This window comes from Chiloscyllium punctatum, chromosome 41 (genome assembly GCF_047496795.1).
Source record: "Chiloscyllium punctatum isolate Juve2018m chromosome 41, sChiPun1.3, whole genome shotgun sequence".
Lineage (NCBI taxonomy): Eukaryota > Metazoa > Chordata > Chondrichthyes > Orectolobiformes > Hemiscylliidae > Chiloscyllium > Chiloscyllium punctatum.
Window position 1 is genome coordinate 12608846 of NC_092779.1, and position 14843 is coordinate 12623688.

Genomic DNA, 14843 nt, shown 5'->3' on the forward strand with positions numbered 1-14843 from the left:
ACATTGTCCACAATGGTTTTTAAAAGTGCAATTTAAAAATAAGTCCTCTGAAACATGATGCCCAAACCTGAAAGAACGGAGTCAACTGCATGAGACAGGGCAATTGATGCCAAAATGTTTCTGGGCATCACCAATTATTGCTTCAAAGAGTAAATTCACTCCAAAATAGGTGAGAATGTAATGAAAGATGAGGTGGTAGATTTTAAAATAAAAGCTTGTTACATCTGGACTCAAAGCTTTCAAATGGCAGTTTATTTTAAATGGTTGTTTTAAACATGAGTCTATAATAGACTTGTACCCGTTTTGTGCTTTTTCTAGAGAGCTTTCCAAATTCCGACAGTATCTCTCCAAAGCATCCATTTCCAAACGCAGATTCTTTGCTTCACATAACTGGCTCTAGAATGGTTTTGGATGGACAGAGGAGAAGAAAAAAATTGTCAAAAATTTTTAAAATTTAGATTTCATTATTATCAACTTTCCATTGCCTTACACTGTACATTTCAAGAGAACCTTCATGAACCAACATTGAATTTTGAAATCGTTTCAGCCTGAAATCCATCACTGCCTCCAGGTTCAGGAGATATTGCTCTACCTGGCAGTCTTATAAATGCCAGTCATTCAGGCAGTGACAAAAAGAGAAGTGCCAAAATATTATGTATATCTTAAACGCCCCATTAAGTAAGCCAAAAACAGATCCGCTGCAGATTAACAAACAAAATCTAAACAACTTAAAAATTAAAAAAATAAAGTTTGCATGTAAACCTTGAAATTCTTTGTAAAATACATTAGGTTACATATACATTTTCTCAACAGTATGATTGTATTGTGAAGGCACACTTTTCCATAACTAAGTTTTAAAAAAAGAAGTCTATTGGAAGTATTCATCACTGCATCATCAACTATAGAACATTCCACTAGCAATACTGTTGGCCACATGCTCCAATTGCTAATTTAAATAACACTACTGAATTTATTCATAATATCTGGACAACAATCTTTATGCCCTCATTGATGAATTCAGGATAATAGCCATTCTCTCTGACCTATATTACAGAGTCCACCACATGGTTTATTATTTTGATATAAAAATCCAAACGAACAAACAAAACCAGGCAACCCTTAAAGGAAATGTGCTAAAAAAAATCATTAGTGTAAGCCCTCTAAACTATAGTTGCATAATGCTTCTATGAAGCACAAGTTTTTCAATTCTTCCTTTCACTGTTTAAAGAGTTAAACAACTGAAGCTGAAATCTTACTTCAAAAACTATGACTGTTGATATGCCCAAAACGTTGATTTTCCTGCTCCTTAGATGCTGCCTGACCTGCTGTGCTTTTCCCGCACCACTCTAATCTTGACAGTTGATGTGAAGCACAGGCTCATTAACTATGAACTTGTGTAGAAAAAGAGAAGACAGACAAGTCCAAACTCTCTCAGTGGTTCAGTTGATCAATATATTGGGTGATGTATAGAACGCAGTACAATGTAGGTTCAGACTCTGGTCTAAAAATTAAGCAACCTCAGACACTATAATCAGGCTCACAGTCAAAATCTATAGAAGGAGTTTAAACAAAAGGCCAGCTAAGTCTCTATTTATTTGAAGTTTGTGATCCTTGTTGAAATTCTGCGTAGACAACTCTCAAGGACCATAATTCAGATGTAGCTGAGCTGCCCACTAGCACTTACTGACCATCTTACTAATTTCTACATGGCATTGGATGGGCATGGTTCTTGGAACCATCTACAAAACAGGTAACATCTCTTTCAGCATAAGGGGAAATAAGAAAAAATAGCATCTTTCCTCAAGATAAGCACAAAACATGCCCTGACTTTTTAATTTAACAATGCAGTAATTTTTGACTTCTAGGCACACAGCACAACCCCACTGACAAACGAGGTGAAGGACTTATTTTGGTGGTTCTAGTTGAAGGAGACATGTTGTCTTGTGTCCAAGAAAAGCTTCTTGCTAATTTTAAATAATGGCATGGGCTCATTCACATTCATTTAATTAACAGGGACAAGACAAGATTTCAGTTTAGCATCTTATTGGATTGACAATGTCGATGCCAATGCAGCACTCTCTCAGTACTGTACTGATTGTGTGCTTAAATCTTGGATTGAAACCTGAATACTCAAGCCTTTAAGTTAGAGGTGGCACTGAACCAATATGACCAAAGAGGAGAATTGTTGGAATATTCCAATACTTCTCAGCAGCAGTTTCGAATTCAAATAAACATGTGTCAGTAACTCATACCTTACATCCTCTAAAACTTAAATGGAACATTAAGTTCACTTTCCATGATGTACAACCTCACCCTTGTTCAGAAATCATGCATGTCTTCACCTCTACACAATCCTAATGTCCTCTAAGTTTACAACCCTCAAATGTCTGCATGTCTTAAATTCTGGCTTCTTGCACACCCCTATTTTAATTTATCTACCACTGGTGGCTGTGCTTTCAGCTGCCAAGCTTCCAAGTCCTGGAGTTCCACCCCTAAAAGGAAGAAAGAGGACTGGAGAGATTAAGTTACTTCTTAACCAGTTCCTGCTCTCTCCAGAAGATTCAACTTCCATTCTGGAAGACACTAGTTTACAGGCAACTTCGTTTTACTACAGCTAGCTTTGGATTAGTAGCAATGAAATTCTAAAACAGTCTATCTGCCTAGAGTTTGCTCTTAATGGCCAGCTATTCAATATGCAAAACACTTACATTAAACCGTTTTACCAAGCAAATATCTAAAACCAAATTTTTATCTACAGGAGTTGAATAATGAACATAAGCCCCCATATGTAACCTTGAGTTGTAGAATTTGTTCATTCTTGGCTGATCTTTCTGCTTCCATCTCACTCAACAACAGTTTTAAGGTGGCTTCGGATGCCCTTCGATCATCTAGTTTCTCTTGTTGTGACTCAAAAGATCTAACAGGATGTATATGGGAAATATAAGGTGTCCTTGGACTCTGGGGAAAGAAGGCATCTGTAAATAATCATACTTTTGAACACAGGTTACTACAATGGCAGTATAGGCAATCAGTTGTTGTTACACTTGTTATATAAGCCAAATTCTTAAGGGGATCAGAATACTTAGACTTACATGGGTAACTAGCAGTTATACCACATAGGACCACACCCACGACTGAATTTGCAAGGAAGCAAGGCCCAGTGTCAACAGAAAGAGGAGAGATCTCAGTTCATGTGGCTGGCACCAGAAGAAAATCTTATTTTGATGCTTCAAGGGTCTCTTCACAAATAGCAGCCACTTCCCCCACTACAAATTACTTTTTCCAATTCGAATTCAGTGCTCACAGCGAATCCCAATTTAGATATCCAGACAGGGAGCAATTCCATCTGACAGACTGGTATAACTGGTATGAACTGGTATACCAATTATAAAGTCCTGAGCAAGAGCAAGTGTGTGATAAATCCAGGTAAAGTCTCATTCCCCCATGGCAACACTGGCTTTGTAAGGCTTGGCATGAGCCATGAGACTTAGCACAGTATCTACTTCAAGACCAAATTCAAGAAACAATTACCATCAACTGTAACCATTCAAAATGCATTTGTGGACCACCATGACATTATTTTATTTCCAAATTACATCTGAGCACATTGCTCTTCAGTTTACAGTACTCTCTACATTTAGTATTCTGCTTCAATATTTTGCTCCGAGCTGGTCTTAACTTCATGTGGTGAACTTCAGCAACATTGAAATAGCAATGAACTTGTCTGTGCATAGTTTCTTCATGATGCTCAATAACTATTATATAGAAGAATTGCATAACAGCTACGCCTGATACAATTTGGTTGGAGTGAAAAAATGTCTCTGCAATAGGTGTCAGATGAAAATAGTGTGGGCAGCATAGCAATAGAAAGCTCAACTTTGTCAAACCTCAAAGCCAGCCCACTATTTGTAACCTTAAGATCTAAAAGCAGTGCTGGTATCAGCCTATAGTTGGGGAGCAACCACTTGGATGTGGTACCCAGAATATTTTTGTCGAGTACAGTTACTGCCTGTAGAACAAAGGGACAGAAAGGACTGGGGTTGGGGACAGAAATAATAACTTTTCAGTGGTCTCACCTGTGGCTTGTTAGCAGAAATGTCCCTGAAGGACTCAAGCTGAAGTTTCTGTTCGTATGTACTTTTTGTTGCTTGAATTTCAGCATCTTTCACCTTAAGCTGGAAAAGAATACAGCAACATTTATGAAGAATATTTTAAAAGAATGAACACAATATAATCCATGTGGTGTGGCGCATAATCACACATTCTATAGCAATTGAGTTACCTTCGAGTCAAATGCCATAGATGCTGGAAATCTTAATGAGAAACAGAAAACACTAGAAAGAGTCAGATCAGGCAGCATCGGGTGACGGAAAGAAAGTTAATGTTTCAGGCTGCTGACTTTCGTCAGTTCTGAAACGAGCAAAAAGATTAATTTTCTCAGAATAATACCTAATGTCATAAAAGTTCTCAGGAATAAGTCTTTATGTCATATTGGCTCAGATAATAATCAGTGTTCTAGGCAATTGTTTTAAATAGGCATTAGACCCCAAATTAATGTAAGCAGGGCCCTATTGCCTGTTTTGTACTCTTCTCCAAAATTAGTCAGAAAATGAGCATAGCAAGTCACTGCAGGAGGTTGCCAAGATCCTGTTAACCAAATGACAAGTTCATAAAGTTTGAAGTTCTTTGATTGTGGAACTGAAAGAGACAAGAGTACACTTCATGGTTCCATAGCAATGTGGATTGCTGCTAAGCTGTACCTCATTTACCCTGACCATCCCCAATATAATTTAGGAAAGCTGTCTAATCAGTTCATGCCTGAAAATATTTATTAAATTTCTTCCCATAGCCCCATTGTTAAAAGAGACTTAAAAGTCAAAAGAAGAGCAGATGGATTATATTTATTAACTAACAGCAAAAGGTCAGAACCTGCCACCTGAAACTGAAACCACCTGCACAACATAATGTTACTTTTACTTATATTTTAAAACTACCAAACTAAAATTCACTGTAAAGTGGAACTTATGACTTCAGTACAAAGTGATCAGCAAACATTCCAGCAGTTAAAATGCAACTATTATTGCAGAGAACTTGAGTGCCAACATCTTATCGTATTTTTACATCCAGAGAAGTAGAGACTTTTAATTTCATTACCTGATCATGAAGTTCTTTAATAGTCACTGCATTTTTCTCTGCTTCTTCTTGCATTATCTGCAATATTGTTGCCTGTTTTTTGGAGTCCTCAGTCAGCTGATCAAGCTGTTGAGTGGCATTGGTCAAATCTTCACAAAGCATCTCCATCTAAGGATTTTAAAAGCAATGTATGTGAACAGTGAGCAACATACAATTTAACATAAGAACACAACATCTTGCACCTGGGATTTGAGTTGGGATTTGTTTTTTCATTCCAGTAGCACAAGCAGAAGTTCTCAGATAAGGGACGTAATTTCTACAAAATATGAAACTCAACTGTACCGGTGGTACAATTTCTTTGCTGGTAAGCCACGCTTTTAGCATGTGCCATTGCAACTTCAAACCAAAATTACTGAAAAAGTCAAATGGGTGTAGTTGATTTTTCCACATACAAATAACAGACTCCCTCCCCATATACATTCATCAAACTCCCAGGACTTTAGCACAGAGACATTACCTAGGGTCCAAGTGCACAGAGAGGCACTGCTGGAATTCAATCAGCTAAGGCTACAAGTAGTTCTTCTATAACACAATGGATGCATTCTTGTGCAACCCCACGTTATAGAAAAATCAGGTTTTAGAAAGAGAGCTTAAAGTGTTGGCGATGTAATCACATTATAGCCAACACACATTTTAAAAGTTCGCAGAAACATTACCTTGTCAGTTTTGGGGATCAGATTTAACAATTTTACTACAGGGCTGGCAAATTCCTCATGCTCCATAGGTAGAGACTTACCTAGGCTCCAAAATAACTCCCTTTACTCGTATTTTGCTCCCTTACACATGCACACGTCTTTCTTCAGTTAATGCATCACATGCACAAAAATAGATTTAGTGAGAGTAACATGCATTGAGATGGATTCCTCCCTACTTCACTGAACAATATGCCACCCTATAACTATTTTGACCTTTTGTAACTATCTGCCTTTTTAAAAAAAAAAATTCACTTGTAGAACAAGGGTATTGCTGGCTGGCCAGCATTTATTGCCTATCCCTATTGCTGCACAACTCAATCATCCAATTCATCATTTCTGGATGTAGGATATAGGCTAGGGAGACTGTTCCAACCATAGTTAGGAAATGTGATCAATAAAGAAACCACAGGCAGGATTTAAAATCTACTGATAAGTGTAAAGAAAAATTAATATCACTGTAACTGATGCAAAATGGAAATAATCACAGCTTATTTCAGAGTTACAAATAAGTCACTGTGGAACAAAACTGAATACTATATGTAATATCTCCACTGAGGACAGTATCCCATCACAAAGTCACTCTTTATTTCTACATGGAGAGTCCTTGACACTGATCCTGCTCGGAGTGATCAAAACCTCTGACATTCATGTTTATATTGGTCAGCCATGGCTCCGAGTGGACCAGATTAAAAGCTGCAATCATAGAATTCATACCCTCAGGTCCACTTGGCCGACCTTGTTATAATGACTACATCCCTCCCCTGTGTTTGAGGACATAGGCCTGTTCTTTTGTTTTTTGTTGCTTCTTCTTGGGCATTTTCCAGGTTCGTCCAACTCTGCCTCTGATACAGTGCAGCTCAGCTCTTGCACCCGGAGGATCTTGGAAGAAATTCATTCTCCTCTTCAGGCTGCAAACGCATTGAGACAGCAACATCCACCAGTATCCATCTCAGATTCTGAGCTATTTTCCGATACTTGACAGAAAGGGAGAACGTACGGGTTCCTTAACATCGGAAATGGGGTTGAGGAACAGGGCACATTTTGCTCCCGAACCATTTGCAAGTTTGCAGCTTTCGCATGGTCCTTGCGCTTGCTCAGGACAGTTGCATCTCCTCAAACTGGACCTGACCTCACATTGACCATGTCTCTTATCCATGCAGGATCATTCCCATGGTTCCTACACCATATTTCATCTGCTGAAGTAAACTGCTTCTCCAGTTTAGCTGAGTCTCGTTTCTGGCATTGTTTCGCGCATCAATGCTTTTTCTGCCAGATCATTGGATGATGGATACCATTCAACTTTAAGAAATATTCAAATTCCCAGCTGGTAAACAATGGCTCATTATCTGTGACCAACAGTTACGGTTGTCCACGTAGTGCAAAACATTGAGCAGTTTTTTCTATTCTCGTCTCCATGTTTGACAAATGAACTCTATGCAACCAATCTGTCCAACCATTTTGAATGGGTGCCTATAATGACAAAAAAATATTGAACCCATAAAAGAACCTGCATGGTTGATGTGTAACCAAGTCCAGGGTTGACCTGGTCATCCCCACAAAATGCAGGGGGGCTGCCAGCAGTAATTTTTATCCTTGTTGGTGCTCTGGGCACTACACCACCAATACAGCTATGTCTGCATCCAACCCTGGACACCAGACATAACATCATAGCAACATCTTCATTTGGAAACTCCTGAATGACCTTGGAGTTCAGCCAGAATCTGGTTGCAACCTTGGCTTGGGACAAATCACTCTTACATCCCAAAATATTATGCCATCCTCTACTATGATTTGGTCTCTCTAGATACAAAAGGATTTCAATTCTGGTTATGACAACCCATTGGTTTCTCCCATCACCACCAGCTGTTTCAGTTTTGCCAGGAGCAGATGTTTCTGCATCCAAAGTCTGATATCGTCAGCTGCAACTGGAAGTGTGTCCAAAAAATCTAAAACCAATACAGATGCTTATTGTGGCAGTACCACCTGTGGTGTATCTGCCAGCTGGAGAGGGCTCAATGCATCCGAATTTGCTACTTGTCCTCCCAGACGGTGTTCCAACTTTTAATATTATGCACTTAGTATGTCAATGCTTTAGAGGATAATGGCAGTTTCTTCACTTTCCTAAAGGTCATGGCTTGGCTATGCAACCATTTTTAAAGCTGACCCCTTTTAACAGCTGATGCAAAGGTGCGAAGATGGAGGCGAGGCTGTGTGTAAACTTTCCATAATAATTCACTAGCCCAAGAAAAGACCTAAGCTTTGGTACGGACGTGGGAGCCAGGAGTCCGTTGATTACCCTCATTTGTACTTCCAACAGGTACGTTGTCTTATCGACTCAATAACCCAAATAGGTCTCTTGGGGTGCCTGGAACATACTTTTCCCTTCTACACCTGCCTGGGAGAAATGTTTTAAGGACTGTGTTCAAGTTCTCTAAATGCCCATTATTAGCACATCATCTAGATAAATGGCAACCTGGGGTAGACTTCCATCATCCACTGAAAAATTGCAAGGTTGACGATACCCCAAATTCAGTCTCATATTATTACAAACCCTTATGGGTATTAATTGCAGCATAATTCTGGATATCCTCATCTAATCACATTTGCAAATACCCATGGCTCATGTCCAGCTTCGCAAAGGCCAGACCCCCCACCTGCTTTGCATATAAACCCTCTAAGTGAGGGATTGGGTATTTATCCAGCTGTGAAAAGCAGTTTACCATCGTTTAAAATCTGCACAAAGATGAATCAACCCATTGGGCTTCACAATCAGTATGGCTGGTGCCACCCATTCTGTGAAGTGGACTAGTTTGATGAGTCCTCTGCTTTCCAGCCTTCTGATTTCTGCCACTTCTTTAGCCTATAAGACAGATGGCACTTGGACAGGCCTTGCAGAATCTTGGAATTGCTTCTTGGTCAATATACAAGGTGGTCTTGCCTCCCTTGATAGTTCCTAGACCTACCTAAAAAGCCTCCAGGTACTTAATTATGACTTGACTCAGGCAGCCATTTTCTAATTGAAAAATGTTCTCAACTAACTTTGCACCATCAAGCTTGGACACAAGCCTTTTACTAGAATCAGTGATAACTGAACCAGCTGCTTCTCAATAACAGACCAGAACCAAAGTTGTACACTTAATCTGTAGGGATTCTCTGGTATAGGTTTGTAGTCTAGCTGAAATATTGCGCAAACTTAAAGGTTAGAATCCAGAATAAATTTTGTTAAAGACTGGTTCTGCAATCACAAATGGCTGTATCAGTATTGAACCGGGTGACCATTTAACCAGATATTTATTTTGATTGTCCGGATTTGGATATTGCTAAGAAATTCAACAGTCCCAACCCAAATGGATGTGAAATTTCTGGGGTGTGCACACTCCTTGATATTGGCCTATGAAATCTCTTACTCAGTTTAAGTCAAGTGGGAGTCTTTTGTGGTCTCAAGTCCGCACACCAATAGGAACTACAATGGCTTGCTGACCAGGATCCTGAAGAAAATTTTAACAGTTTTGCCAAGACTTGGCTTTGTTTTGGGGTTTTGCAGTGGTCTGACCTAAAGTCCCTCTGTTCAGGATATGTCCTGAAGGCAATTGCTTTCACCCAAGTGGTGCTCTCCAAGCTCAGAGTGGCAATACTGGAATACCCTGCACTCATGCTCCACTTGCTGCATTCTTTTCTGATAAAACCAGGTGCGACGTCTGTTGAATTCTAGTTCAGCTTCAGCTAGTAGGTGCTTCTGCATAATTACATCATTAATCCCACATACCAAATGGTCTCTCAGCATCTCATTATGGTTTAAACCCAAGTCATAGAACGTGGTGTACCTAGATTTCCAAAAGGCCTTCGACAAGGTGCCGCAGAAGAGGCTGCTGCATAAGATAAAGATGCATGACATTACGTGTAAAGTATTAGCATGGATAGAAGACTGGTTGACTAAAAGGAAAGAAAGAGTCGGGATAAATGAGTTCTATTCTGGTTGGCAATCAGTAACCAGTGGTGTGCCTCAGGGATCAGTGTTGGGACCATAATTATTCACAATTTGTATAGATGATTTGGAGTTGGGGATTATGTGTAGTGTGTCAAAGTTTGCAGGTGACACTAAGATGAGAAGCACAGCAAAAGTGTGCGGAGGACTGTGAAAATTTGCAGATGAACATAGTTACTTTAAGTGAGTGGGCAAAGGTCGGGCAGATGGAATACAATGTTAATAAATGCTGCTACGCAGAGGGACCTGGGTCTCCTTGTGCATGAACCACAGAAGGTTGGCCTGCAGGTACAACAGGTAATTAGGAAGGCAAATACATTTTGTCCTTCACTGCTAAACAGATAGAGTTTTAAAGCAGGGAAGTTATGTTGCAGCTGTATAGGGTGCTGGTGAGGCCACACCTGGAGTACTAGGTGCAGTTTTGGTCTCCTTACGTGAGAAAGGATGTACTGGCACAGGAGGGGCTGTACAGGAGGTTCACTAGGTTGATTCTAGAGTTGAGGCAGTTAGCTTATAAGGAGACACCAAGTAGACTGGGATTATATGCATTGGAAATTCGAAGAATGAGGGAGGAACTTGAACAAATAAAATTATGAAGGGAATAGATAAGATTTCACTGGCAGGTGGCACTAGGACAAGAGGGCATAAACTCAAAATTAGGGGAGCAGATTTGGGACTGAATTGAGAAGAAACTTCTTTACTCAGAGGATTGTAAATCTATAGAATTCCCTGCCCAGTGAAATAGTTGACGCTACTTCAGTGAACATTTTAAAAGCTAAGATAGATTTTATTTGAACAATAAAGGAATCAAGGGTTACGGTAAGAGGGCGGGTAAATTGAGTTGAGGCCATGAAAAGATCTGCCATAATCTTATTGAATGGCGGAGCAGGCTCGAAGGACTGGATGGCCTACTCCTGCTCCTAGTTCTTATGTACAAGCCTCTGCCAGTCACTTCTGTCAAAAATCCCAATATAAATTTGCCTGGTTTTTCAATTGCCAAGTTAAACTGATGGTGTTTCAGAATCAGAAGAGGTTCGGGTTCATAATACTCCTTAACTAAATCTGTCAACTCTTGAAAAGTTTGCCTCAGGGAAAGTTGGGCTCCTAATAACTGAAAAAGCTGCAGTTCCACAAGCTGTCAGGAGAATGATTTGTTGATTTTCATCTGTCCCAATGTCATTTGCCCTGACACTGAAACATTCTTCTCGCATACTGGGTCTAGTCTTCGACGGCAGGATCAAACCAGTCAAGTTTGCCAAATAGCAGCATGATGCAAGAAATGCTTACCCCAACTCAAAGATGACTATGTGATCCAATTTCTTTAGGAGCACGTGATTTTCTCTTGTCACCACATGGCTTTCTCTTGCCACCACAGAGGAGAACATCCCATCACCATGTCACTCTATATTTACATATGGAGAATCCTTGACACTGATTCAACTCTGAGTGAACAGAACCTCTGAGACTCCTATTTAGATCTATCAGCCAGGACTCCCTGGTTGGGGCTGTTAATCTCGTCCAATCAGGGACCTCCTTCTATGAAATCTACCTGGCTGAATTTGTTACTGTTTAAACATTTTTGTGTAGTAATTGTATGTAAATATGCTAGCTTCAGCTGTAAAATATGAAGCACTGTGTTCGGTGGTCAAATTCCAGTGTTAACTGGTGTTCAAATGAGTCTGCACCTGCTTGATGAGTTTGTTAAACTTATGTAGCAAGCAACTTACCTTCTGACTCTCCAAAGCCTGGCCACTTTCTAGAAGGGTCAAGTCAGGAGTGATGGGATGCTGTCTACTTAGAGTCATAGAGTTGTACAGCACAGAAACAGACCCTTCAGTCCAACTTGTCCATGTTGAACATATATCCTAACCTATTCCACCCTGACCTTAAATTTACCTGGACCATCTCTGACACCTCGCTCCCCTTCCTGGACCTCTCCATTTCCATTAGTGATGACTGACTTGACACTGACATTTTTTACAAACCCACCGACTCCCACAACTACCTGGATTACACCTCTTCCCACCCTACCTCTTGCAAAAATGCCATCCCATATTCCCAATTTCTCCACCTCCACCGTATCTGCTCCCAGGAGGACCAGTTCCACCATAGAACACACCAGGTGGCCTCCTTCTTTAGAGACCGCAATTTCCCTTCCCACGTCGTTAAAGATGCCCTCCAACGCAATTAGTCCACATCCTGCACCTCCGCCCTCAGACCCCACCCCTCCAACCGTAACAAGGAGAGAACGCCCCTGCTGCTCACCTTCCACCCTACAAACCGTCGCATAAACCAAATCATTCACCGACATTTCTGCCACCTCCAAAAAGACCCCACAACCAGGGATATATTTCCCTCCCCACCCCTTTCCGCCTTCCGCAAAGACCGTTCCCTCCGTGACTACCTGGTCAGGTCCACACCCCCCTACGACCCACCCTCCCATTCTGGCACCTTCCCCTGCCACCGCAGGAACTGTAAAACCTGTGCCCACACCTCCTCCCTCACCTCTATCCAAGGCCCTAAAGGAGCCTTCCACATCCAAAGTTTTACCTGCACATCCACTAATATCATTTATTGTATCCATTGCTCCCGATGTGGTCTCCTCTACATTGGGGAGACTGGGCGCCTACTAGCAGAGCGCTTTAGGGAACATTTTAGAGACACCCGCACCAATCAACCAAACCGCCCCGTGGCCCAACATTTCAACTCCCCCTCCCACTCTGCCGAGGACATGGAGATCCTGGGCCTCCTTCACCGCTGCTCCCTCACCACCAGACGCCTGGAGGAAGAACGTCTCATCTTCCGCCTCGGAACACTTCAACCCCAGGGCATCAATGTGGACCTCAACAGCTTCCTCATTTCCCCTTCCCCCACCTCATCCTAGTTTCAAACTTCCAGCTCAGCACTGTCTCCTTGACTTGTCCGGACTTGTCTGACCTGCCCATCTCCTTTTCCACCTATCCACTCCACCCTCTCCTCCTTGACCTATCACCTTCATCTCCTCCCCCACTCACCCATTGTACTCTATGCTACTCTCTCCCCACCCCCACCCTCCTCTAGCTTATCTCTCCACGCTTCAGGCTAACTGCCTTTATTCCTGATGAAGGGCTTTTGCGCGAAACGTTGATTTCGCTGCTCCTTGGATGCTGCCTGAACTGCTGTGCTCTTCCAGCACCACTAATCCAGTATTTGCTTTCCAGCATCTGCAGTCATTGTTTTTACCTCTATATCCTAACCTAATCTAGTCCCATTTGCCAGCATTTGACCCGTATCCCTCTAAACCCTTCCTATTCATATAGACATCCAGATGCCTCTTAAATGTTGTAATTATACCAGCCTTCATCAATTCCTCTAGCAGCTCATTCTATACATGCACCACCCTCTGCATGAAAAAGATGCCTCTTGGGTCTCCTTTATATCTTTCCCCACTCACCCTAAACCTATGCCCTCTAGCTCTGGACCTCTCCACCCCAGGGAAAAGACTTTGCCTATTTATCCTAGCCACGCTCATCATGAACCAGATATCCTAAATTAATCTAGTCCCATTTGCCAGCACTTGGCCCATATCCCTCTAAACCCTACATATTCATTTACACATCCAGATGCCTTTTAAAATGTTGTAATTGTACCAGCCTCCACCACTTCCTCTGGCAGCTCTTTCCATACACGCACCACCCTCTGCATGAAAAAGTTGCCTGTTAGGTCCCTTTATATCTGTACCCTCTCACCTTAAACCTATGCTCTCTAGTTTTGAATTCCCCCACTCTGGGGGAAAAAAAAACTTTGGATATTCAGTCTAACAATCCCCATAATGTTTTATAAACCTCTATATGGTCACCCCTCAGCCTCCGATGCTCCAGGGAAAATAGCCCAAGCCTATTCAGCCCCTCTCGATAGTTCAAACTCTCCAGCCCTGGATGAGTGTAGTTCCAACAACATTCAAGCAGCTCAACACCATCCAGGACAAAACAGCCTGCTTGACTGATATCCCACTATTCACTTCTAATATTCACCTTCACCACTGACATACAGTAGCAGCACTATGGACCATCTATAAGATGCAATAACTCAGAGGCTCCTTTGACAACTAGTGATCCTTATTACCCTTTTATGACATAGACAGCAGAAGCATGGGAACACCAGCATCTGCAAATTCCCTTACAAGTCACACACCATTCTGACTTGGAATTATATCACCATCCCTTCACCAACCCTAGGTCAAAATCCTGGAAGTACCTTTCTAACAACATCGTGGGTATCTCTACACACCAGGTGAACCTATCAGCTATGCTCAGTAACGGTGACCATGCAATTATTGATTGTCATAAAAACCTTTCTGATTCACTCATGTTCTTTGGGAAAGGAAATCTGCTATCCCTATTTGGCCTGGCTGATATATGACTCCAGTCCCACAGCAACGTGATCAACTTTTAACTGGTCACTGAAATAGCAAGCCACTCAATTCAAAGACAACTAAAGATGGGAAACAAATGCTGGTGTCAGTGATAATGACATCTTATGAATGAATTAAGAAAAGGATTAGAATAATTCAATGCCTCCCGGTTATATCCAACAAAACAAGAAGTTATGTGTAAAAATTTGAAGAGTATTAAATTTTATGGTCTCACCTGCACATTGCATGAATTCTCCTTTCTCTCTACAGCCTCTTTCATGTCCAAGATTTCTTTCTCCTTTCTTTCAATAAAGGCTTTGTTTTCTTCCTTAGCAACCAGAGCAGCATTGTACTTTAACTGAAGCCGCAACAGAAAATATTACCGTTTTCAAGTATTTATTATCAAAGCAAAACTGAAATTTAAAACTTGCTGTCAATTTATTTCACATCATAAGAGCACTAGTGAAATTCCTAACTACAATTCTCAAGAAAAAAAACTCGGATTCTATTGCTCAGCAAGCCCACTGAAACCAGAGATCTTTGGGTCTACATCATGCTGCAAGTTAACACAATAGCT

The 14843-nt window shown here is 41.2% G+C and overlaps 1 protein-coding gene across 1 annotated transcript in view; it reads right to left on the bottom strand.

Annotated features, from left to right (window-relative positions):
* The window catches only part of kif15 (kinesin family member 15), a 78077-nt gene that overhangs the window by 8554 nt on the left and 54680 nt on the right, over positions 1-14843 (bottom strand). The window contains exons 26-30 of the mRNA XM_072560391.1: positions 14502-14624; positions 5155-5301; positions 4077-4175; positions 2794-2958; positions 299-396 (exon numbers count right to left, since the gene is read on the bottom strand). Of these exons, the coding sequence (XP_072416492.1) occupies positions 299-396; positions 2794-2958; positions 4077-4175; positions 5155-5301; positions 14502-14624 (632 nt within the window). The remainder of the gene's footprint in view (positions 1-298; positions 397-2793; positions 2959-4076; positions 4176-5154; positions 5302-14501; positions 14625-14843) is intronic.